General features: G+C 36.5%; 1 protein-coding gene across 1 annotated transcript in view; it reads right to left on the reverse strand.

The window, feature by feature from the left end:
* Nucleotides 1-18734, reverse strand: part of adam11 (ADAM metallopeptidase domain 11) — a 56456-nt gene extending 37722 nt beyond the window's left edge. Inside the window, exons 1-6 of the mRNA XM_073827858.1 lie at nt 18404-18734; nt 17940-18109; nt 7346-7422; nt 7005-7071; nt 4465-4547; nt 1316-1379 (exon numbers count right to left, since the gene is read on the reverse strand). Of these exons, the coding sequence (XP_073683959.1) occupies nt 1316-1379; nt 4465-4547; nt 7005-7071; nt 7346-7422; nt 17940-18109; nt 18404-18464 (522 nt within the window). The 5' untranslated portion in view covers nt 18465-18734. The remainder of the gene's footprint in view (nt 1-1315; nt 1380-4464; nt 4548-7004; nt 7072-7345; nt 7423-17939; nt 18110-18403) is intronic.
* Nucleotides 18735-25101: the final 6367 nt, after the last annotated feature.

Consider the following 25101-nt stretch of genomic DNA (forward strand, 5'->3'; position numbering starts at 1 on the left):
TACAGTTAAGGTCAAAAATTTACATACACCTTGCAGAATCTGTAAAATGTTAATTATTTTACTAAATTAAGAGGGATCACGCAAAATACATGTTATTTTTTTCCTTCTGGAGCATCAGTGAGCATTCAAACCTTCTGTAATAATTGCATACGAGTCCCTCAGTTGTCCTCAGTGTGAAAAGATGGATCTCAAAATCAAACAGTCATTGTTGTAAAGGGTTCAAATACACAACAATGCTGAAAAGCCAAAGAATTTGTGGGATTTTTCTAAAGAACAACGGGCTGTTCAGGACAAAGAAGCTACTCATGAACAACTATCACTAAACAACAACAACAACAACAACAAAAAAACACACACAGATCATTTAGGTAACAACAGTATTAAGAATCAAGTGTATGTAAACTTTTGAACAGGGTCATTTTTATAAATCCAACTATTATTTTCTCTGGTGGACTATATGTTAACGTCTTTTATGTGAAATATCTTACTCAGTGCAGTAAACTTCAGTATGATCCCTCTTATTTTGGTAAAATAATAAACATTTTGCAGATTCTGCAAGGTGTATCTAAACTTTTGACCTCAACTGTAACACTGCTTGTGATTTTTTAAAGCAAACTGTTCAAACAGCATCACAACAAAAAGGACAAATCTGAAAAAATGAGGGTGTTTTAACCGAAACACAAATGTCACATTTCTCCTCATACACCCTCCTCTCGCCGTGCCTGTTAGGCTTCCATTGCAATTGCATCACTGTAAAGAAGAGAGATGAATGTAATGATGTCCTCTGGTAATTAGCTGCAATCCACAGATGCTATTGACCGAGTTTAATCCATATTTGAGCCGGAATAGTCTTATTAGTCATGATGAACAGAGAAACATGTTTTTTTGTGCTTTTAATATCTAAATGAAATGGTAGTAATTAATTACTGGTCTTGAAAATAATGTCAGATATCAAATTTCTTCTCTACTTTGAAGTGAATTATGATTCTTGACAGACTTCGATATCATAATGCGGTGCTGCTCTAATATCATGCATAAGCTGCTCTTTCTCACATTTTCTCACTCGACATCCCTCCTTCTGCTCTTCACCTCCGTCCCACATACAGACGTCTGCTGATTCACCTGTCAGTCAACCACAGTAATGCATATTTCCGTGCATGTGGCTAATATTCAGTGCTTCACTGTCTCTTCTGTATCTCATTGAGTGGGATTGTGTATCTACTTGTGATTTTTTCCAGACAGCAACAAGGAGATAGAGTGACAATTCTCCTCAAGAGAAAGTTGAGAGAGATGAATATTTCAGCTGCACACTGACCTGATCGCTGCTGTTGTGCAAGGGCTCAATGCCGTATGAAAAGTTGCCATCTGAGAACATCCCTCTGTAGACACACCAACATTGCAAATGTGAGACACTCCAAAGACAACAATCCTAATAAAGCTTAAAAATGCAGACTTGATAGGGATTTTTAGGTAATACTTTACAGTAAGGTTCAATTCGTCTAATAAAGTCTAATAATTAACATGAACTAGCAATGAAAAATACGTCTAAAGCATTTATTAGTCTTAATTCATTGTAATTTTACATTTTCTAATATAATACTAATATCAAAAGTTGTAGCTGTTAATACTCTTTAAAAGACCTGAGCTGACATGAACCAAAAATGAAAAGTTATGATAACTAACATTAACAAAGATGAAAAAATACTGTAACAAATGTATTGCTCATTTTTAGTTAATGTTAAATGCACGTTTTTCCACTATTCTAGGTAATTTAAGCATTAATAGTCAGAGTATTGAGAAAATTTAAAAAAGGAAAAAGTGCACTTTAAATACACAGATGATGCACTTCTTTAACCGAAACAACAAGTGTGCATAATACTCTAATACTCTAAACAGTGATTTCAACTTCTACCAGAATCATTTTCTGGATTCTGTACTTTTACTTAAAGGATTACTCCACTTCCAAAATAAAAATTTCCTGATAATTTACTCAACCCCATGTCATCCAAGATGTTCATGTCTTTCTTTCTTTAGTTGCAAAGAAATGAGGAAAACATTCCAGGATTTTCTCCATATAGTGGACTTCAATGGTGCTCAATGGATTGAAGGTTAAAAATACAGTTTCAGTGCAGCTTCAAAGGGCTCTACACGATCCCAGCCGAGGAATAAGGGTATTATCTAGTAAAATATTTTCTATTATTTTTTCTAATTTTATTTTATTTATTTTCTAAAAAAAAAAGTGCAATTTATATACTTTTAAACCTCAAATGCTCATCTATTCTAGCTCTGCAATATGCATTTGTGGTTAAGTTAAAGTAGTGTACACATTTTTTTTTTTTTTTTTTTTTTAAGAAAATTACCCATCGTTCTGCTAGATAAGACTCATTCCTCAGGTGGAATCGTTTAGAGCCCTTTGAAGCTGCATTGAAGCGGCATTTTTAACCTTCAAACTGTTGAGCACCATTGAAGTCCACTTCCACTACAAGTGAAGAAAGACAATGAAATTAGGGTGAGTAAATTATCAGGAAATTTTTATGCATACTATGCATAGGGTAAAATATGGTAAAATCAAGCCTGGGGTAAGATGACCCTCCAATTTTTCTCTCGCCCACAGATAGTCCAGAAATCACAAAACTTTCAATAAAAGCCTAAGCCATTTTTAATTTTGTAATTTCGTCTAAATACATTTGTGCGATTTAGTCAGTAAAATGTAATTTATTTTAATTTATGTAAATATGTATCTCTGGAAAATATTCATCTATGACATTGCATTATTTTGAATATCAACATTGTTTTTATTATAAATTATTTTATTGTAAATAAAGTTTTTATTTTGAATAGGCAGAATTTTCACAAAAGGCCCCAAGTGGCATGTTGTTACTATTGTTATTATTTTTTTTAAATCTTTGCTTACAATTAAAACCTATCCACCTTAGTCTTAAATGCACCTTATTCTTATTCTTAAGCCAATTTTGGTTCATTATCTGTTATAAGGAAATAACGAGAAGAATAACATTTAAGATAATACATTAAAATAATATGGTAAGACACATCAATTTGCAATATCAAGCAGCAAAATGAGCTGTTTTGAATAACTAAAAATAGCTCGACGCGGATAAGACCAGAAGTCAGACCCATAAAATTTACAAATGCTGACACTCACTCTTACGGCAAAAATAAGGTGGAAAGGCTAATTGATTAAAATAATTAAATTTGAATTCAAAGTTCAAATACAATTTAAAGGAACACTCCACTTTTTTTGGAAATAGGCTCATTCTCCAACTCCCCCCGAGTTAATAAGTTGATTTTTACCATTTTGAAATCCATTCAGCCGTTCTCCTGTTCTGGCGATATCACTTTTAGCATAGCTTAGCATAGATCATTGAATCCTATTAGACCAATAGCATCGCGTTCAAAAATGACCAACGAGTTTCCATATTTGTTGTATTTAAAACTTGACTCTTCTGTAGTTATATCGTGTACTAAGACCGGTGGAAATGCAAAGCTGCGAGTTTCTAGGCTGATAAGATTAGGAACTACACTTCCATTCCGGCGTAATAGTCAAGGAAGTTTGCTGCCGTAATATGGCCGAAGCAGGCGGAGTATTATCAGAAATGAGTTCCCAGCTAGTTTAGCATTTGCACATGTGCTGCGTGGTATTACTGCTAATACCACTAATAACTACAGAAGAGTCGTTTTAAATAGGACAAATATCGAAACTCATTGGTTATTTTTGAACGCAATGCTATTGGTCTCATAGGATTCAATGATCTATGCTAAGCTATGCTAAAAGTGATATCGCCAGAACAGGAGAACGGCTGAATGGATTTCAAAACGGTAAAACTCAACTTATTAACTCGGGGGAGTTGGAGAATGAGCCTATTTCCAAAAAAAGTGGAGTGTTCCTTTAAAATTTAAAATTCAATCAAAATATATGGACAATTAAATATGTGAATATCTTTATATGCCTATATATAAGTCATAGACTTAACGTATCTTTCATATGAATCCCTTTTACTGGGATTCTCCTCTGTCATCAGTAATTCAATTATTAAACTAAATTGTCAAAACAATTTTACATAGAATAGTTGATATCGTATTAGACATTAAAGACACTTAAACATATATAATTATTAATAAAAAATATATCAGGAGTTATATATATGTAAAAGTTTAGCCTGAATGGGGTGATAAGATATTTTGTGCTATGGCAACTAATTTATCACAGGTTACTTTTATATAAATATGTTACAATTTAAAACTAAATGCATTGTTCTTAAGGGGAATATCTTCCTCCATTTTACCCTAGAAGTACATAGTGTATACGTTTTCAAAAATGTCCAAACTGTTTTTTGAAAATGATATCACCAAAGTGCAATTGCTGAAAACAACAGTAAAACAACTGAGGTAACGAAGTATGTTTGTTTTTTGCATTGTCGAAGCAGATAAAGGGCTGCTGCTTACTGTAGGCCGTGACAAGTGGAGAGAGCTGCCCATGACCTCTGAACTCCCCTCACTTGACCGTGATAGTAACAGTGCTCTCCTCCCTGAAATCTCACACACATCAAACAATCACACACTGTATCAAAGTAAAATGATTACACTGTGAACACGCCTCAAATATGACAGTAACCACGGCAACATCCCCCATTAAAATTCATCAGATCACTTTGCCAATGTCCATCAAACGCTTTAAGCATGTTCTTCTTCCTGTCTGGTGTGAAACGAGTCCGTTCTCAAATCTGATCATTTTGTCTCTATGGTGAAAATGTTGCATACTCAATAAAGCAGTGGTTCTCAACAGGGGGGTGCGCCCCCCTGGGGGGGCCCGAAGAGATCGGAAGGGGGGCGCAAATTGTTTGCGAGAAAAAACAGACAAGGCATTATTTGGGTACTGGGTGTATTTTATTGCGTTTCACGTTTCATGTAGAACAAATATTGTAAACCGGTGGGCCTCCAGAGTGCCGCGAAATAGCTTAAAATTCATTTAAATATTGTCCTAAAATTGTTTAATTTCATTATTAATGTTTTAAATGAAAATGATCAAAGCACGGTCTCTCTCGTGTTCTGTGATTGATTGCTTTGCACTCGACGCATCAAGTTTCATCGCACTGTTAAATACAGACTGAATGGCAGCTCAAAACTTTCAACCGCTGCACAAAACTTCATTTTAGAGTCGTGCAAGGGACATATTTTTTGGTCCCGCACCCGTAAGTTTCTGTCCCGCTCCCGCAGAAATATATGTTATTTCGTTCTGCTCCCGCCCGCGACATTCATGTTTTGTCCCACTTCCACCCGCAAAAGTAACCTATTATACCCTGCCTCTGCTTAATTATTTTTATAATACGTCCCACGAACCCGCTCCTACGTCCCGATCTAAATCAAATTATTCGCGATACGTGCTTTAAAGTCGTCTGAATCAAATAATTTCCCATACGCGCTTTGAAGTTGAACGTTCTGAATCAAATGATTCGTGATCCGATTGGAGCGCTTCGAAACCGTGAATCTTTTTGTGATGCAGTGCTTTAAATTGTGATCACATAATACAGCTTCCGTCTTGTTAAAAACATTTTGCCACTGCGTCACAAAAAGATTCACGGTTTCGAAGCGCTCCAATCGGATCGCGAATCATTTGATTCAGAACGTTCAACTTCAAAGCGCGTATGGGAAATTATTTGATACCTTTGCTCACCTTCTCTATAAAATGTATTCGTTCTTTGAAAATAAATCATTACTATTTATAGAGCTAACTTATGATGTTTTTATTAAATTGTGATCACGTAATGCAGCTTCCGTCTTATTAAAAACATTTCATGACCTAACACTCATTATCTGGTTCTTGCCTAAAAAGACGGGTATATAATGTGCGTTGTTAACAGATTACACTAGTTTCGTCAACCTCTGCCTATGGAGAGAGAAAAAAAAGTTTTTAAAAGCATCCCCCCCTCTGGTTATTTCACAAATCGCACCCTATATATATATATATATATATATATATATATATATATATATATATATATATATATGTATATGTACATGTATATGTGTGTGTGTGTGTGTGTGTGTGTTAAAATGTTAGAACTGAGCAGAGGGCAAAACTAATGTTTTGGTTAATAAAACAGGCTTAAAAATAAGCATCTTTAGAGGAAATGTCAGGTATGGGGGGCCTTGCAAAATTGGCCGAAGCAGGAGGGGGGCCTGGCCTAAAAAAGGTTGAGAACCCCTGCAATAAAGGAACAGCTACATCTTCTTGATATGACAGGATTTGAGGAATCATTCATCCTTTCCGCAACACAAAACAAATTTAAGAGCCGTGGGGTCTGTGAAAGGGCGCCCACACACTTGAACGCGTGGGAGATGTTCATGTCAGTGGTGTGATTGGCGTATCTGAGGTGGATTTTCAAATGTTGCCGGGATTCATTTTTCCAGTCTGGCTGTAGTTTTCTGCACTGCAGTCTTGGTTTCTGTGTCTCTGCTGCAGTGTAGTTGCTTAATGACTTCAGCTTCTCTACTCAATGCTTCATTCTTCCTATGTGTGTGTGTGTCTCTCTCTGACTCAGTTGGACAAAGTGGACTAGAACTGTCTATAAGCAGTTGTCATAGCAACAGCATTGTGATTGGTCAAATGCAGCTGACACTGTACAGGAGGGGCGGATGCTTTCCCAGGCTCCTTTGCCTCGCTGCATCAAAGTCGAGAGCTGAGAAAGGGAGTGGGTATATTCCCAGACCCACATATGATATCTCGGGAGTTTACATGAAGATTGGCAGTAAACCATAGCTATTTAGGAATTAGTTAATTAAATGTTTTATTATAGTATTCAAAAATCATAATGACATTTATTTCTAATACAAACAGATAAAACTATATTATTGACCATGATATTATGGTACACAATCCTGGTGGATCAAATATTAATAAACTTGTTTGGTCATTTATAATATTAGTCCTTTACAAAAACAACATCAAGGAATACAAATAAAAAAAGAGATATTATTTTACTTACCAGGCTTTGAAAGGGTCGCCCAACCTCATCAAAGTGGCGTTCAACATAGATAGACGACAAGAGATCACTGCAGACACACACATTATTAACATATTGCTTAGAGAAAATTATAACATTTGTGTTGCTGCTAGTGAAATTCAACATTTTTTAAAATTGTTATTAAAAGCAGATTATTGAAAAGAAAATACAATTTCATTCTTTCTACTTTAAAATGTAATGTTTAATTCCATGTGTTACATGCCATTTCTTTAAAAAAATATTTGTGAAATTTACTTCTGAGTGAGAACTGTTTCAAAGTAAATCCTACTGTTTTTTTCAAGTGAGTGGGATTTTGAACATACTGATTGAGTTCCAGGTCTAGAACAAATGGGATTCCAAATGCTGTCACCAGGAATGAGATCTGAGCCAAATGAATGGGCTGAGAGAAAGAAGAACAGATTAAAACAGGTTGGTTACATTATAAAAAAAACAAGCCATTCCTCATCACCATGTATTTAGTGGCATCTGAACACTGTGAAGTAAACTAAATTAAACTAAAACAAAATTGTAAAATGAACAAGTTTCACTGACATTTGATATATTGTGTTTCCACCAGCTGCTTTAAGTACTACAGGGCATCTCACCCTCATGGACAGAATAATATTGCCAGTTCTTTCTGTGAGATGTTACCTCAACCTAAAGCACTAAAGCACCAAAGCACTTGCAAGTTCCCAGACATTTCTGGGGAAACTCGTGGTTTGCCACAGCAAGGACAATCGGCTGTCCTTCTTCCTGTCTCCTTCTAGCACTGTCTAGGGGCGCTATACATTACGGACATTGCGGTTTATTGCTCTGGCCACATCTGCAGTCATCATGCCTCTTCAAAGCAGGACTATAGCAAGTTTACGCAGGTAGTTTTTAGAACACCAGGTCTCTTTACTGTAAGTTACTGTAACTGTGACTTTCATTGCCTACTGTAAACTGTTGTGTCTTATGGACTGTTTCGCATTTGCAATAATTGTTTATGGTTCATTGAGCAAGCATGAACAACATAAACCCTTTAAACCTTGGATTTTAAAAATTACATTACAATATTCTGAAAAGGTCAGCGTCAATAGCCTTGTGGGCAGGGTGCCAACATATCCCAGTTTGAGGACCTTTCCTGATCCTGCTCTTCTCTCTTCCACTTCACTTTCTGTTACCTCCCCATTGTCCTATCATAATAAAGTCAAAAATGCCAAAACAAATTCCTGAAAAAGGGATTTTTTTAAATGAATTTATATGAGTGTTACTAGGTCTGCAAAAAACAAATAGCTCAATAGCAAATCAAAAATAGCCCCACACCAGCCCAATGACCCAAAATATCAAAACTCAAAATATGCCCCTCCTATATCTAAAATATGTATTTAACATCCACTGTTATGCATTCAACACAATTTCTCTTTGAAAATTACTACATAGTAAAAATCATTAAAACAGTGTTTTCTTAAAGCAGCTGACAGGAGCTCAAAAGCTCTCGACCAGTGCCAAGTCATAATCTAGCACAGTATAATGTTGATCAAATTAATGAATCATTGTTATTATCAAAATAATAAAAATGAGTAAATCTCAATATAATTTTCAATATAAGCATTTCAGTTGAAAACAATTTATCCTTTAACTCACAGTGTAAATAGGAAAGGATGTGACGTGAGGCCAAGTATGGTGACCCATACTCAGAATTTGTGCTCAGCATTTAACCCATCCAAGCGCACATACACAGTAGTGAACACACACACACAGAGCAATGGGCAGCCATATTGCTATTGCTGCGGTGCCCGGGGAGCAGTTAGGGGTTCGGTGCCTTGCTCAAGGGTCTCACCTCAGTCGTGGTATTGAGGGTGGAGAGAACGCTGGTTACTTACTCCTAAATCCCTGCCGGACCTGAGACTCAAACCCACAACCTTTGAGTTACAAGTCCAACTCTCTAACCATTAGGCCACGACTGCCCCAAATACGGTTAAAGTGTACCATCAAATTTAATGACATGGATTTAGGGTACTAAAATACACTTTATGTAATTTCTATTGTAACTTGTATGTCATGTTTTAACTATATTTGTGAATACACATTTGTAATAATAAAGTTCTAATTTAGTACCTTTAAAGGAGACTTATTATGCCCCTTTTTACAATATGTAATATAAGTCTCAGGTGTCCCTAGAATGTGTCTATGAAGTTTCCGCTCAAAATACCCCACAGATAATTTATTTTATCATTTTGAAAATGGCAATTTTGAGTGGAAGCAGAAACACGCTGTTTACGTAAATGTCTCTTTAAATGCAAATTAGCTGCTGTTTCCCGCCCCCTTTTCCAGAATAGGGCTGTGCCTTTTACCCTTTCAAAAAAACATGTTTAGTTTTAATTATCATCCAAAGCATGTGAGTACTAAACTAAGTTCTCTTTCATGTCTTATTGCACTTAAACTGTCAAATACACAAAGGCTTATGCTAAAAACAGTTACAAAAAAAGTTGTTATATCTGTGAAGGTAAACAGCTAGGAAGGAATTTGCATGCTTATATTAGATCTGTGTGGCAGCAGTGTAATATACAGTACAGTAAATCAATAAACCCACTGCTCTCTTGTCTCCTCTAAGGGTTGGGACTCTAAATTATGATCTGTGCAGCCAATGACAGAACGGTTAGCATGCTTTGCTCAAACTTTCACCAGAGCGTTAAAACTGGTATACTGTTGTCACTTGAAGAGATTATTCAAATGAAGCGTCTATTTACACTAAGTGCACTAACTCCACCCACCAATGTGTGATTGAGATAGTCAACACTACAAAAGATAACTGTTAATTGTCAGCTCCAGTGGCGCAGAGGATAAATCGCGTTTCACTTTTTTCGACGTGACCGAGTCAGGTTCGAATACCCCTTCTGGCAAACTTTTTTCTCCCTTTTCAAATCTCATATCATATCGAAAAGGCATTTATTTTCAATAAAAATGGAGGACATAATTGAAAAGTTGAAAATAAAGTATCGGTTAGGATTAAGGTAGGTTTAGGGAGGGCTTATTGTCCCAATAAGGCAGTACCATTTAATAAATTGAATTAAAACTATAATTTACACTCAGTACATAATTATCGCATGCTGTTTTAATGTACTACAATATTGAGGTGCAGATAATTGCATCTATTTGCAAAAAGTATTATAAATATCAGAAAATCCTGCTATTTCAACATAGTGTAAATAGAATCTATAGCTATTTGCACATAGTGTAAATAGAACCCATTGTTATGTGCACTTAGTGTAAATAGCATCTATCGTTAAGAAAATATGTGACCCTGGACCACAAAACCAGTCATAAGGTTAAATTTTACAAAACTGAGATGTATACAACATATGAAAGATCAATAAATAAGCTTTCTATTGATGTATGGTTTGTTAGGATATGACAATATTTGGCTGAGATACATCTATTTGAATATCTGGAATCTGATGGTGCAAAAAAATCACCTTTAAAATCACCTTTAAAGTTCTCCAAATTAAGTTCTTAACAATGCATATTACTAATCAAAAATTACATTTTGATATATTTACAGTAGGAATTTTACAAAAAATCTTCATGGAACATGATCTTTACTTAATTTCCTAATGATTTTTGGCATAAAAGAAAAATCAATAATTTTGACCCATACAATGTATTTTTGGCTATTGCTACAAATATACCCCAGCGACTTAAGACTGGTTTTGTGGTCCAGGGTCACATATGCTATTTTCACTTAGTGTAAATAACATCTAACTGCTATTTTCACTTAGTGTAAATAGCATCTATTGTGATATTACTGTTGTAATGTGATATTACTACAAAATGCACTTTTTAAAAAGTACTTAAGTGTGTTAAACAGTCATGAAAATGTACTATAAATTAGGGATGCACTGAATCCAGATTTTTGGGGTTCGGCCGAATACCGAATCCACTGTTTAAGATTCGGCCGAATCCGAAACCGAATACCGAATCCTACTCGCATCCTTAATCACACGTTTTTAGCTGTGACTGTCCAGCTGCCGTACCTGAAGTTGCTGCATTTTGGCTGCTGTCTGTAGATTCCTTCATGCACAACTCGTATTCTTTTGGATGTTTTAGACGCAAATGTTTTAACATCGGCGATATGTTGTGTACTGCTTAGGGTCCTTGCCACCACTAGACAAATTGGCATTGCAAATTGAACATAAAGCTCGACTTGAATCGCCTTCTTTTGGTTGAAAGTACTGCCAAACAAAACTTTTTTTGCTTACGAGTTCCATTTTCAGATTCTTACAGCCTACTACATTCGAACGGGTCGTATGTAAACACCTTCACGTAATCAACGGCCGTGTGACGTCGTAGTGCAAGTCTAGGGTTCGGTTTCGGTGGAAAATAAATCTAAGGTTCGGCCGAAACCGAACCCCGTCAAAAAGCCCAGGATTCGGCCGAATCCGAATCCGAATCCTGGATTCGGTGCATCCCTACTATAAATACACTTACCTGGGTTTTTATTTCATGAATATGACATTATCTGCAAGTGACAAGTACTTTTTGTTAAAAAACATGCTTTTAAGATACACTAAGTAAGTTCACATTCGGGACAATTAAGCAGATTTTTTTATTGCCATTATGCTAAACTAAAACACTCAGTATAAGGACCAGTTCTCACCATTAACTAGTAGCTTATCAGCATATTGGCTGTGTATTAGTACTTATAAAACACGTATTTTGCATGACCATATTCTACATTCCTAATCCTACCCAACACCTAAACTTAACAACTACCTTACTAACTATTAATAAGCAGCAAAATAAGAGTTTATTGAGGCAAAAGTCATAGTTAATGGGTTGTTAATAGCGAAAATTGGACCTTCAAAATAAAGTGTTGACCAAACTGACCCTTTGCAAAGATCATTACTAGTTATATCATGAAATAAAAATGAATGAACATCAGAAGTCTTGTTTCAACCACAGAAAGACATATACACCAATTTTCAAATTCAAGTCCACTGATGTTAATCTACTCTCTTCTGGTTTGTTTGTTGGAAAAAATGGGAGATTCTGCATTATTATTTGTCAGATCGTCTGTCAATCAAACTCCCTGCAAAGGGCCAAACTTGCTGTATTTCTCATGTATAGGTCACTTTGGATAAAAGCATCCGCTAAGTTATTAAAAGTAAATGTAAACTCATTCGGAATTATGTGGAGTTTTGTATGTAGAATGTTTCAAATCAGTCACTGCTTATGATTGATTTCAGTTTGGATGCTGCTTTAGCGGGAGTTCAGCGATTTGCAGTGAGTTGCCAGTGTTTAGTGACTGATATCGTTCTGCTGGTGGGTGATACAGTCCCCTGATACAAGTAGATACCACACCAAAACAAGAGCGCCTATAAGAAACCAACAACAACTAAATCGGCTTTCAACTAACAAAATGTAACTTGCTCTCTGACTTCTCTGTCCCTCCAAGCACTTGGCATAGACAATGCATTTCCCCCTCCAAATCAAAGTCCCACCTAAATGTTTGTCTCACTGAACTTTTTTTTTGCCTTTTTGAGAAATGACAATGAAGATTTTGAAAGGAAAGTAGAGGTAGGGAGAGAGAGAGAACAGGTGGCCCAGGACAGACTCAGACAGGAGTCGTCGGGTCTAGTGCCTGAAGGACGGTCACGCAGGGTTGTCGTGTGCTCTGCACCAGTGTCAGGTGAGGCAGCTCAAGGTTATGAGGATATAAAATGGCCTTTGACAGACAGGTGGTATATATTGCACCCCTGGTTACAGGAGACGAACGGTGTGGGTGTGAAATGCGATCACCTTTGAATACTTGCAGTCGAAGGCATGAAAACGAATACCTGCCTCCAATGCAAGAAGCGGGGAGTGCATCCACACTCATTTATTGTACTAAATGAATCATTCAAAAACTACAGTCTCGTATTGTAGGTTAGATCAAATACAGACAGAGGTGGGTAGAATGTAAAACAATACTTTATATTAAAGCAAATAAATGCTCAGGACGCCATTGCAATGGCAATTTTGCGATAACAACCGGATGACTGTACATTATCCTGAATTATTACACAGCTATAAAATATTGATTGAAGTTAAAATATTTTATTAGCTCACTAATAAACTCTTTGCCTCCACAAAGACAAAACAGTTATCGACAAGTACCCAACAGATCCCTTTCATCGTTTTGAGTTTTGCAGGCATGTGGCAGGACACCAACATTTTGCAAAATATTAATTTGTCAATACAAGACCACTTAACATTTAATGAGATATTTAATATTTATCTAAATGTGAATATGCCTGTGGGTGGTTAAGTACAACAGCATAAACACAGGAACTGCGTGTTTTTCGGATAAGCTCTAGAGAACAGCGTCTGATTCACAAAACATGCTTCCAAATGCAGCAATAATGTACCATTTTTCCTTGTGGTGTACAGAGCTAATGGTTTAAATGCATTCATCATTGTATATAATGAACACAGAATCCATGCAGTTGCAATTATATAATAGGCTTATAATAGAAAAAATATAAAATTAAATATGTTAAAAAGGATTTGAACCCCAGTCCACTTGCACTTTCACAGGTGAAATCCAATAGAAATCCACACAAATGGGATTTCACTTGAGGGCAAAAGATTTGCTTCACACATTATTGACAAAAGGCACCAGACTTTTTGCCTGTGAAATTTCACCAAATGATGCTAATGATATAAAGATATACAAGTTTGTTTATTCATTAGAACAGATTTGGAAAAATTTAGCATTACATCACATGCTTGCCAATGGATTCAAAGGATCACACAATAATCCTCAAATAGTCAACAAGTCTCCAGTCAATCAATAAATGTCTTGTGAAGTGAAAAGCTCATTGTTTGCTAGAAACAAATCCATCATTAAGGCATTTTAACTTTAAACAGTCACTTTAGCTCATAATCCATAAAAATGCTTTCTCCAGTAAAAATGGCTGTCCCTGTTGTCCTCTAACATCAAAATCCACCAAAATATTTGTTTTGGACTGTTTTCATTATTTCATTGGTATTTGCGGCATTGTGTATTATTGGTATATACGCATGTCTTAAAGCACGCGGTAATTTGCGCTGCTCTTGGTAGATTGTGCTGGTCATTATGGGAATGATCTGGATGTGTCTGTGTTCTTTAATGTGCGCATTGTCAGTAAATCACACATAGAATTTTCCCCTCCCATCAGCGTTTTAATGGAATTGCGCTCTAAAACTAATTTGCCCTGTTTAGTAAATCTGGTCCTTTGTATTTTAGCTAAAAGCAAAAGGTTAAAGAGTTAGAAGTTAAAACATCTTAAAATGTCTTAATGATGAATTTGTTTATTACAAACACACAGCTTTTCACTTAACAAGTTTATTGTGATATGTTTACCAGCAGTTTGATCGCTTATTCTGAAGGCACCCATTCATTGCAGAGGATCCAAGTGATGTAATGCTAAATTTGTGTTTGAAGAAACACAATCTTGGATAGCCTGAGAATGAGTACATTTTCATTTTTGGGTTTTCCTTTAAGCCATAAGAAGAGGGACTGTCACTGGTGCCAAAAATACATGCATAATGCTAATTGTAATCAATAACATCAGCATTAGCAATTCAGCAATATCTCTACTAATAACAGCAATAATCAATAACAGTAAAAATCAATGTTCAACCTCACAAATTAACCCAAAACCAGGATGGCCAGACCAAAACCAGTAAATTTCAGTTAACTAAACAATGTGAACAAAACACTCCTGATGCCAATACCGTTTTAAACGTTAAGTACACTGTAAAAAGTTTTTACCAGTTTCAACTTAAAAACGTAAGTTCAGCAGCTGCCTTAAAATTTTAAGTTAAATCAACTTAAAACTACTATTCATTTCAACTCACAACAAAAAATTAGTTAAAATGACTTGTACTTTTAAGTTGATTTAACTTATAATTTTAATGCAGCTGCTAAACTTAAGTTTTGAAGTTGAAACTGGTGAACACTTTTTACAGTGTTGTATGTTGTCATCAAAGATATATAATTAATAAAATAATAATTTGTACTACCTTAATCGTATGTCTTTGTACATTTTCGGTTACGGTTTTGGGGTGGGGTTAGGGGTTTTGCTACATCGTAAAATACGTATGATTTTTCACAAAACGTACAAATTCACATACAAGTTCAAATGAGCCAGGTCGTATGAATTCCTACAAATTATCCACCTTGTAAAATATATATGAATTGTCATGAGATCAGGTTGAACAAGTACTATTATAATTCTAAATAATGTCATTTTTAGTTAATTATTCAGAATTATTAAAGGGGTTAAACAAATCAGAAACAAATGACATTTCTGTCATCATTTACTCACTCTCATGTAATTCTAAACCAGTAAGTCTCTTGTTCATCTTAGAAACACACATGAAGATAGTTTTAATGAAACCAGATTTCTGTCCCTCCACTGAGCCCATGTCACCAAAACTTTGACGATTCAAAAAAATCAATAAAGACACTGCAAACATAATCTTCAATCACTTTATATGATAATTTAAATTAGGCATTTATTCACAAATAAATCACTGATCAATGCACAAACATAGAGCATATCAAATATGATAAATGGAAGCTCAAACTTACACCCTACAACAACTAATGAGGTTTGTTTTCATGTGTCAAACAAGTATGGTTACCTGTTCCATTAACAGTGTGTTTCCTTTTTATATATATATATATATATATATATATATATATGTAGCCCCTCACACCCGGGTCCTACCGCACCCGCTCCGAGCAGGTCTCGAACCCGGGTCTCCGGCATGGGAGGCGGACGCACTAACAAGGAGGCTAAAGGCTGCAACCGCTAGCGTCTGTCGCTAGTGCGTCTCTTGAGATCGGGGAGTGAGGTTTACCTGCACAGCACCTATTAGCTGGCCTCCGTTACATATATTACATGGACTTTGAATGGACGGACATAAATTTCTCAGGCTTTATGTTTCAAGATGAAGTAAACGATGACAGAATTTTCATTTTTATGTGAACTAACCCTTTACAGATTCAGTCCATACCAACACTGAGACAGACCCGTTTATTCTTCCTTCAACTGTTAATATTCCACTCTCCTCTACAGCAAGAAGCCAATATTACATTAAAGTATACATTTACAAGTAGAACCTTTAATGTGCACTTTACCCCTCTGAAAAGGGCTCAGTGCCAATTCTCTCTCAGCTCTATAGTCTTCATGACAGATGGGGTTTGGAAGAAAATGGCTAAGAATGCTATTTATCAAATGCATGTTCATAATATAGGCAGTCACATGCAATGATTTAGGAATCAATAGTTAAAAAATACATTTTAGTAAATTATTAATATAATAATAGAGGAAGATGTATCTATGGCAGGTACAGCAACAGGTTGTTATACTATTTTTTCATGTAGTGCATACATTTTAGGTTTAGATGCGATAGTATTTGGAAGATTCTACGATTTTTGTACATGTGGAACCTTGGAATGTATCTGGTGCAGGCCCAGATGGAGAGCTGAGCAAAAAGCTGAGAATATTATACTGTTATTGGCATCAAAATAATCAAAATATTTCATTAAAACACAATAAAAGCCACAAAAAGTTTTAAATCATGGACTCTTTAAAAAATAATAAAACATGAACAAGTATTTACAAGCCATTGAACATTCTTAATTTTATATGTTTATATGTGATATGTTGGCTAGAAAAAATGTGGTACTGATTGGATGGTGGTTTGCATGTACAGCTGAGGTCAAAAGTTTACATACACCTTACAAAATCTGCAAAATGTTACATATTTTACCAAAAATAAGAGGGATCATACAAAATGCATGTTTTTTTTAATACTGATCTGAATAAGATATTTCACATATAATATATTTTCATATAGTCCACAAGAGAAAATAATAGTTGAATTTATAAAAATGATCCTGTTCAAAAGTTTACATACACTTGATTTTTAATAATGTGTTTTTAGTGATAGTTAGAGCCCCTTGTTTATCTTGAACAGTTCAGCTGCCCGCTGTTCTTCAGAAAAGTCCTTCAGGTCCCACAGATGCTTTGGTTTTTCAGCATTTTTGTGTATTTGAACCCCAACAATGACTGTATGATTTTGAGATCCAACTTTTCACACTGGGGACAACTGAGGGATTCATATGCAACTATTACAGAATGTTCAAATGCTCACTGATGCATCAGAAAGAAAACACAATGCATTAAAAGCTGGAGGGGCGGGGTGAAAGCTTTCTAAATTTGAAGATCAGGATAAATTGAACTGATTTTGTCATCTGTGAAACATGTGGCTAAGTATCTTCTGTAGCTTCTGAAGGGCAGTACTAAACAAAAAAAAAAAAAAGAAAAAAGAAAAATGTACACGTCTTCATTCTGTTCAAAAGTTTACACCCCTGGCTCTTAATGCATCATTAGTAAACTTTTGACGTCAACTGTAAATGTATCAACATGTCTACTATGTAGACTAGTAGGCCTATCTGGAAAAACGTCAAAGGAGTAGAAAAATGGGCACTTTTCTATCCCTGAGGCAGGATAGAAGTGGATATATTAGTAAATGCAAAAAAAAAAAAAATCAATCAATCAATCAGCTATTGTTGTAGCTCACATGACAAAGCCAACATGGCAAATGTACAACATTATTTACAATTACCGCTCAAGATGTTTTGATCAAATGCAGTACTACTCTGATAGTACACACATTGGGAGTCAGGTAGTTGGAAAGGAGGGGATGGAAAATAGAAGAGCTTGATGACAAAACAGTAAAGTAATTTCAGAGAGGAAGCAAGTTAGTGTATTATGATAAAAGTTTAGGAAGTAAATAGATGCTTGTTTTTCACATGTGTCGTTGTAAGACCAGGAACACGTGCATCAGAAAATAAAAGGGGTCGATTTTAATATCATGTATCAGTAGAGAGTCACTCACATGCGCTCCATCAGCATCAATCTTTACTAGAGTACCCAAGTGGCCGTGCGGCAGTTCCTCCTCCGCGTCAGACCGCTGCAGCAGCCGCTGAGGCTGCGTGAGCTCCTCCGCATACGCGTTCTGTTCGCGTTCCCGTTCCGCTCCGTCCCGTTTGATGCTGCTGCCCCAGCCTTTCAATATAGGACACATTCATAAAAACTGTAAGACAATCGTCAAATCCATGATCCTATGTTTTAATAATTCCTATGCGTTTACAGCCACTACACTCTATCTAGCCTGCGGCATCACTGCGTATTCTGGCGCGACGCTGAAAATTCATAGCCATGCCCGTGACAGAAAACGGGGCCATCCGTAAAATGAAGAAATCGTTGCACCTGTTGGCGGACATTACGCATAAACAGCTACACAGATGGAGCTTGTACTAATATCACGAACCCGCTCCCAATGCGGCGTTCGTCGCTCACCTGTCACGGCGAGTCGCGCGGTGACCGCAGCCCACAGGAGGAGGCAGCGCGTCGCCAACATGATCACATACTCCTGCGGCTTCAACCGGAGCGAAAAGATGCGAAACGCGACATTTACCGCCTCATCCCGTTCCGCGGCGATGTTGAAGATGTCACGAGGAAGATGTTAAGGGCATCCGTGGAAAACAAGCAGACTCGGATGGGAAATACTTCAGAAAGTATCCGCTTGCGCGAGGCGCCGTGATGTCTGCTTAAATCGCTCGTGTGTTGTCGGTCAGAGATTGCGGGTGGAATTCATGTTGGGATTGAAACGCTCCTTCTGCGGGACTCCAACCCGCACCTCCTCCCACTCTCCTCTCTTCTCCTCCCCTTCACTTCACACCGCACTCACATGCAGCATCAGATATTCCACTTCTGTAACCTGGAACAAATATCACGTTAAAAAGAAAAGACAGTAAATATTACAATACACAACATTTACATAAAATGCAGTATAACTGCAAAATATAACATAGCAATTACAACTACATTGAATTCAATATAAGTTTACATATTTTAATATAATACATATATTAAATACGTTATTATTTTATATAAAATATAGGCCGACATCATAATTACAACACAGTTGTCAATCAACACCCATAGTATTATTTTGTAAGCAGTTGAAAAGAGGGATGAATGCCTTCGTGTGTGTTTGTGTCCTGAAGAGAGAAACTATCATCTGAGAGATAAAAGCATATAAAATATTCCCGTCCTCAGCAATCTCTCTCGTGCCTGAGGACTATATCGATCTGTACTAATCTTTAGTTACTCATAAAACAATGACTTGCCCATCTCCATCTCTAAAGCATTCATAGACTATATAGTGAACAGCACGTGGCACACTATTCAGGGAACATGGGAAAAACATGAATCTGAAGGTAGAGAAATTGCTGATGTATCATATTTGGAAAAAAAGTAAAAAATCTGAACTATGGCTAATGGCATGCTACTTATATTTTTTGAATACATTTACAAAAACTATAGTTTGTGAAAGAGCATGCGGTATGGATGCCATTTTAAAAGTATGACATTTAATGTTGTGAGTGGTATCCAGTTAGAAGGTCTTAACTTTTCAATGTCTCAAAAATTAAATGTTTAAAACCACTGATTAGTTGCTTATCAATCGTTCATTACATTGGAAATGGATGGTCAAGATAAGTGCATTTCATTGTATGATACAGCATCTCGTAGGATGGTTGAATTACATCAATACAAAATATTGAGAAAATAGCCTTTAAAGTTGTCCAAATGAAGTTCTCAGCAATGCATATTACTAACCATAAAATAGGTTTGATTATAGAAGAAACTACAAAAATTTTTTTGGAACATGATCTTTACTTAATATCCTAACGATTTTTGGCAAAAATCTATAATTTTGACCCATACAATGTATTTTTGGCAATTGCTACAAATATACCTGCTACTTAACGCTGGTTGTGTGGTCCATAGTTACATATTATTACCACATCACCCTACACTTATCTGCTAACAGAAATGCCAAATACATTAATAATCACATATTTTTTATTTAGTTTTATAAAATAAAATATATTAATAATTATTTGAATGATTACAAGTTTAAAAATCAAATATAATAATAATGAAATCAAAGCAAAGCTGACTTGACATTGCCCTAACAGCTCCTTCAACATAATAGACATATTCATATCAAAATAAAAGACCCTAGTGAAAGAAAGCAAGCAAGCTTACTAAACGGGTGTTTCCTAAAAGCAACTATGGTCACAAGTTCTGTTGTTACCAACACAATTCAATGGAACTTGCGATCATAGTTAACTAATAATAATTTTGGGAAATGCACACCAGAACTTAAAAGGTTAGGGGATAACTTCCTTCCAAACAAGTCAATGCTTTACCTAAAGAAGCACACAAACTGACCACTTGTCTTTTGTTGAGCTGACTTTAATGAGCATACACACAATTCAGTAGTGCTAAATAAGCATCTAGACTGGAAGTAAACAGCTTTTAAAATACAACTGTACAAATATCAAAACAACAGTTCATGATATAGTAAAATAATAATAAACATTTATTTTAGAACTCTTCATTTATTCAGGGTTTTGTCTTAAAACATAAAACTGTCCTAAGGCATTCATAAAGCTAATTTCCAGTGTTTATGGAAAATCTTCCAAGTGCAAGATTTTACTTGGACATCAGCGGTACAAGCTCTATATGGCTGCAAAATTCTGACACTAAAAGATGAAATAAAACATTAATTGACATAAAATAATTAAAACACTGCCAACTGTATCAGTCATGCTGCCATATCCACTGATGCACATTTAGAGGTAATCTGAAAAGTATTTTAAAAAAACCTCAAAGATCTTCATAGGAAATTTTATGCCTTCACAGTGTATCCTATCCATCATGTTCTCCAAAAGCCACCACGGCATTGTTCTACCATCAACACTGCCTCTAAACTGGAGAGAGGCCAGGCACAGCACTTAAACTAATTGGATAATGCCCCTCCAGCAAAGCCTCATTAAATTCACAATACTAGCACATGTTCCCGGATATTTCTGCTGAAAAGTCATGGTCAACACTCAGGGCAAGAGAGAGCCAAAGGAGAAGTCATGGAGGTCAGTTGAAGAGAAAAGCATGAAATACTTGCCAGCTGTTAATTAAAACAAATTATTTTCTTGAATGGAATGGAGTGTTCAAAATTCTTAACAAAAATGTATAAATCAATACTGATGTAAGACAAGACCACTTCACTGTCCAGAAAAAAAAGATTGAGCAGTCTTCATCAAACAGAACGTTCAAAAGCAGAAATTATTTACACATTAGCTGCACAGTTAGTCAGACCTCTACAATTAAATCTTCCTCAATAATAAACAATTCATTCATTAGCTCTTATTTCACAAGTAATGGTGGCAGTCATCGTAATTTAATTGTAGAAGTAAAAATGGGGAGAACTGAGAATGGACAATAACTGCCTTATGATTGAATTCATCGGATTGGTGCACCTTCAATCCCAATCATGTGAATCAAGAAGGTTGCAGTATGGAGCACAACCGTGATGTATAGCTCCCATCCTGCATGCCAGTGTGTGGCTTTTGTAATAACAGACCCAGATCATCAGGTCCCCCTTTAGCTTGAAGAGGAACTCCAGTCGGAAACCATGACAAGAGGCCAGAATCCCAGTCTGATTCAGAAGATGCCGTGGACCATGTGAGGTTAGGAAGCAGAGCAGATTCAATGCAAACAGAGGCTCCGGAGTGCGACAAGAATGAGCTGTTCGAGGCTTTACTGACTGATGTATGGGATGCATCTTCCGGTGTCTGGAAAAAAAAGGGTAACAGTTCTGGAGGATCATGAAACTGATGGCGCTGGAGTTGATGGTCTTCGTGGAAAAACGGTACCAACTGTGGAGGGTCCAAATCCAAGTCCACTGGATTTTTGATTGGAGGCAATTCGTGTGACTGCTTAACACATGCTTGATTTGCAACACTGTGCTGTTGGTCTACTTGATGAGGCAAACAGTGAGTACTGAGAGTAGAATACTTTAGGGAAGGCCACGTTGGGATCTGATTCGCAATAGATGATTCATTCAGTGATGATTCATGGGTTGCTAGTATGCTACCTCCAGTTTGATTATTCATCTCCATTGTAAAATCCACCCTAGAGACTGGCAAACACGACATGGTGGAAAGTACAGATGAGTACTGTCTTATCCAGGGAGCAGGGATTGGCTTTTCACTTTGACTAATCTTTCTTCTTTTGGCAAGTTTTGGACTTTGAGTGAAGGACCTGCAGCGCTTTTTCAAGTTAGCTATAGAAAATGGGTAATCTGACTGTGGAAATGGCAAAAATGGCAAAAAATTAGGTAATGAAAAGTAGGAGATGCCAAACTCTGGAGTCCCAACAATATCTTGGGCTGATTTCAGTGATTGTTTTGTTGAAGGCAACTTTCTATGGTCCAACACAAACTGGCCACAACTTTCAGAATTACCATCTTCACCTCGCTGGAGTAGCATTTTAGTGCTGTTTGAGTACATTTTTAAACCTTGATCCCAATCGTGTTTTTGATTTTGAGAGCTGACTGTGTTAGGAACACCACCTATGAGACCCCTTTGCATATGAAATACATGTAGATCATGACCATCTTCACATTGTTCCTGAGTTTCAGGAACATTTTTAACACCAGAGATCGTGCATGGTATTTTGTTGTCTCTGAAAGAGCTTAGAGTGGGCACTTTTGATAGATCTTCTGATGGTGTGACAGAAGATAGGATCTTGGGTTTTTTCTTTATTGACTGGGATTCTGGAGAAATGTGATGTGGGACTATATCCATGCAGAGAACACCAGATTGAAAGTCCTGAACCTTTGTGGTGCAGGTGATGTAAAGGCCTAACTTGTCATTATCAGGAGGATCAGGAGAGTTATTTTGCACTGTATGATGAGAGGTTGCATTTTGTTGACCAGATGGACTCTGGATAGGTATAGGTAAGAGGTGTCCTCTGTCGTCAGTAACTGCCGGTAGATAACCACATTCTTGAAACAATGGAGTCTGAAGAGAGTTTTCATTCTCACTGGAAGTATTCTGTACCATCTCAGGTAAACTACTCAATTGTAATTGAGAGAACCGTGTCGGTGACCTGAGGGAAATTAATAAAGTAAAAACAAAAGTTATTCAGTGTTATACTGTCAACAGGACAGTATAAAAAGTTAACATCTCAATTACTTTTAGTCAAATAAAGCTTGCTCCTTACTTCATTAGAGTTGGATCCACTTCTCGATTTGGATTACAAACAAAGCCAGCATCCATTTCAGCCATTAGTTGGTCTACTACAGCATAGTTACTGTCATTTTGAATGAAAGAGCGATGCATTTCGGACTGCAAGTGCTAAAAATCACAAAGAGAATCTAATGTCAAAAGTTATATCAGAAGTATGAATTTCATTAGGTGTTTCCATTACAGATTTGCACAAAATGTTTGCAATATTTTATAAATGTCGTTAAAATCTGTTGCGAAGTGACAGTGTGTCCATTAACCAATGTTATGCAACTAAAGTATAATTTTTTTTCTCTCACGATAAGTCATGGCGATGAATGTTGGTAGGTTTACAGGTGCTGGTCATATAATTAGAATATCTTCAAAAAGTTTATTTATTTCACTAATTCCATTCATTCAATATACATTAATTCCACACAGACTGATATATTTCAAGTGTTTCTTTCTTTTAATTTTGATGATTATAACTGACAAGTAATGAAAACTCCAATTCAGTATCTCAGAAAATTAGAATATTGTGAAAAGTTTCAGTATTGAAGACCCCTGGGCATTTAAATGGTCTCTCAGTCTAGTTCTGTAGGCTACACAATCATGGGGAAGACTACTGATTTGACAGTTGTCCAAAACTTGCCCACCTTGCACAAGGAGGGAAAGACACAAAAATTAATTGCAAAAGAGGCTGGCTGTTCACAGAGCTCTGTGTCCAAGCAAATTAATAGAGAGGCGAAGGGAAGGAAAAGATGTGGTTAAAAAAAAAAGTGTACAAGCAATAGGGATAACCGCACCCTGGAGAGAATTGTGAAACAAAACCCATTCAAAAATGTTGTGTTGGGAAGATTCACAAAGAGTGGACTGCAGCTGGAGTCAGTGCTTCAAGAACCACTACGCACAGACATATGCAAGACATGGGATTCAGTTGTCGCATTCCTTGTGTCAAGCCACTCTTGAACAACAGGCAGCGTCATAAGTGTCTCGCCTGGGCTAAAGACAAAAAGGACTGGACTGCTGCTGAGTGGTCCAAAGTTATGTTCTCTGATGAAAGTAAATTTTGCATTTCCTTTGGAAATCAGAGTCCCACAGTCTGGAGGATGAGAGGAGAGGCACAGAATCCATGTTGCTTGAGGTCCAGTGTAAAGTTTCCACAGTCATGATGGTTTGGGGTGCCATGTCATCTGCTGGTGTTGGTCCACTGTGTTTTCAGAGGTCCAAGGTCAACGCAGCTGTATACCAGGACGTTTTAAAGCACTTCATGCTTTCTGCTGCTGACCAACTTTATGTAGATGCAGATTTCATTTTCCAACAGGACTTGACACCTGCACACAGTGCCAAAGCTACCAGTACCTGGTTTAAGGACCATGGTATCCCTGTTCTTAATTGGCCAGCAAACTCGTCTGACCTATGGGGTATTGTGAAAAGGAAGATGAGATATGCCAGCATCCCAACAATGCAGAAGAGCTAAAGGCCACTATCAGAGCAACCTGGACTCCATGTCATGCCGCATTGCTACAGTAATTCAGGCAAAAGGAGCACTTTTCATGTTCATACTTTTCTGTTGGCCAAGATTTCTAAAAATCCTTTCTTTGTATCAGTCTTAAGTAATATTCTAATTTTCTGAGATACTGAATTGGGGTTTTCATTAGTTGTTATTAGTAGTTTCACAGTTATAATCATCAAAATTAAAAGAAATAAACACTTGAAATATATCAGTCTGTGTGGAATGAATGTATACATTATACAAGTTTCCCTTCTTGAATGGAATTAGTGAAATAAATCAACTTTTTGAAGATATTCTAATTATATGACCAGCACCTGTATGTACTGTATGTCACAGCCACTGCAGATGTAGGCATCTATCTTTACAGAAGCATAAGGGTAAATCCAAGCTTTAATGGCAAGGAA

This window comes from Garra rufa, chromosome 22 (genome assembly GCF_049309525.1).
Source record: "Garra rufa chromosome 22, GarRuf1.0, whole genome shotgun sequence".
Taxonomy (NCBI): domain Eukaryota; kingdom Metazoa; phylum Chordata; class Actinopteri; order Cypriniformes; family Cyprinidae; genus Garra; species Garra rufa.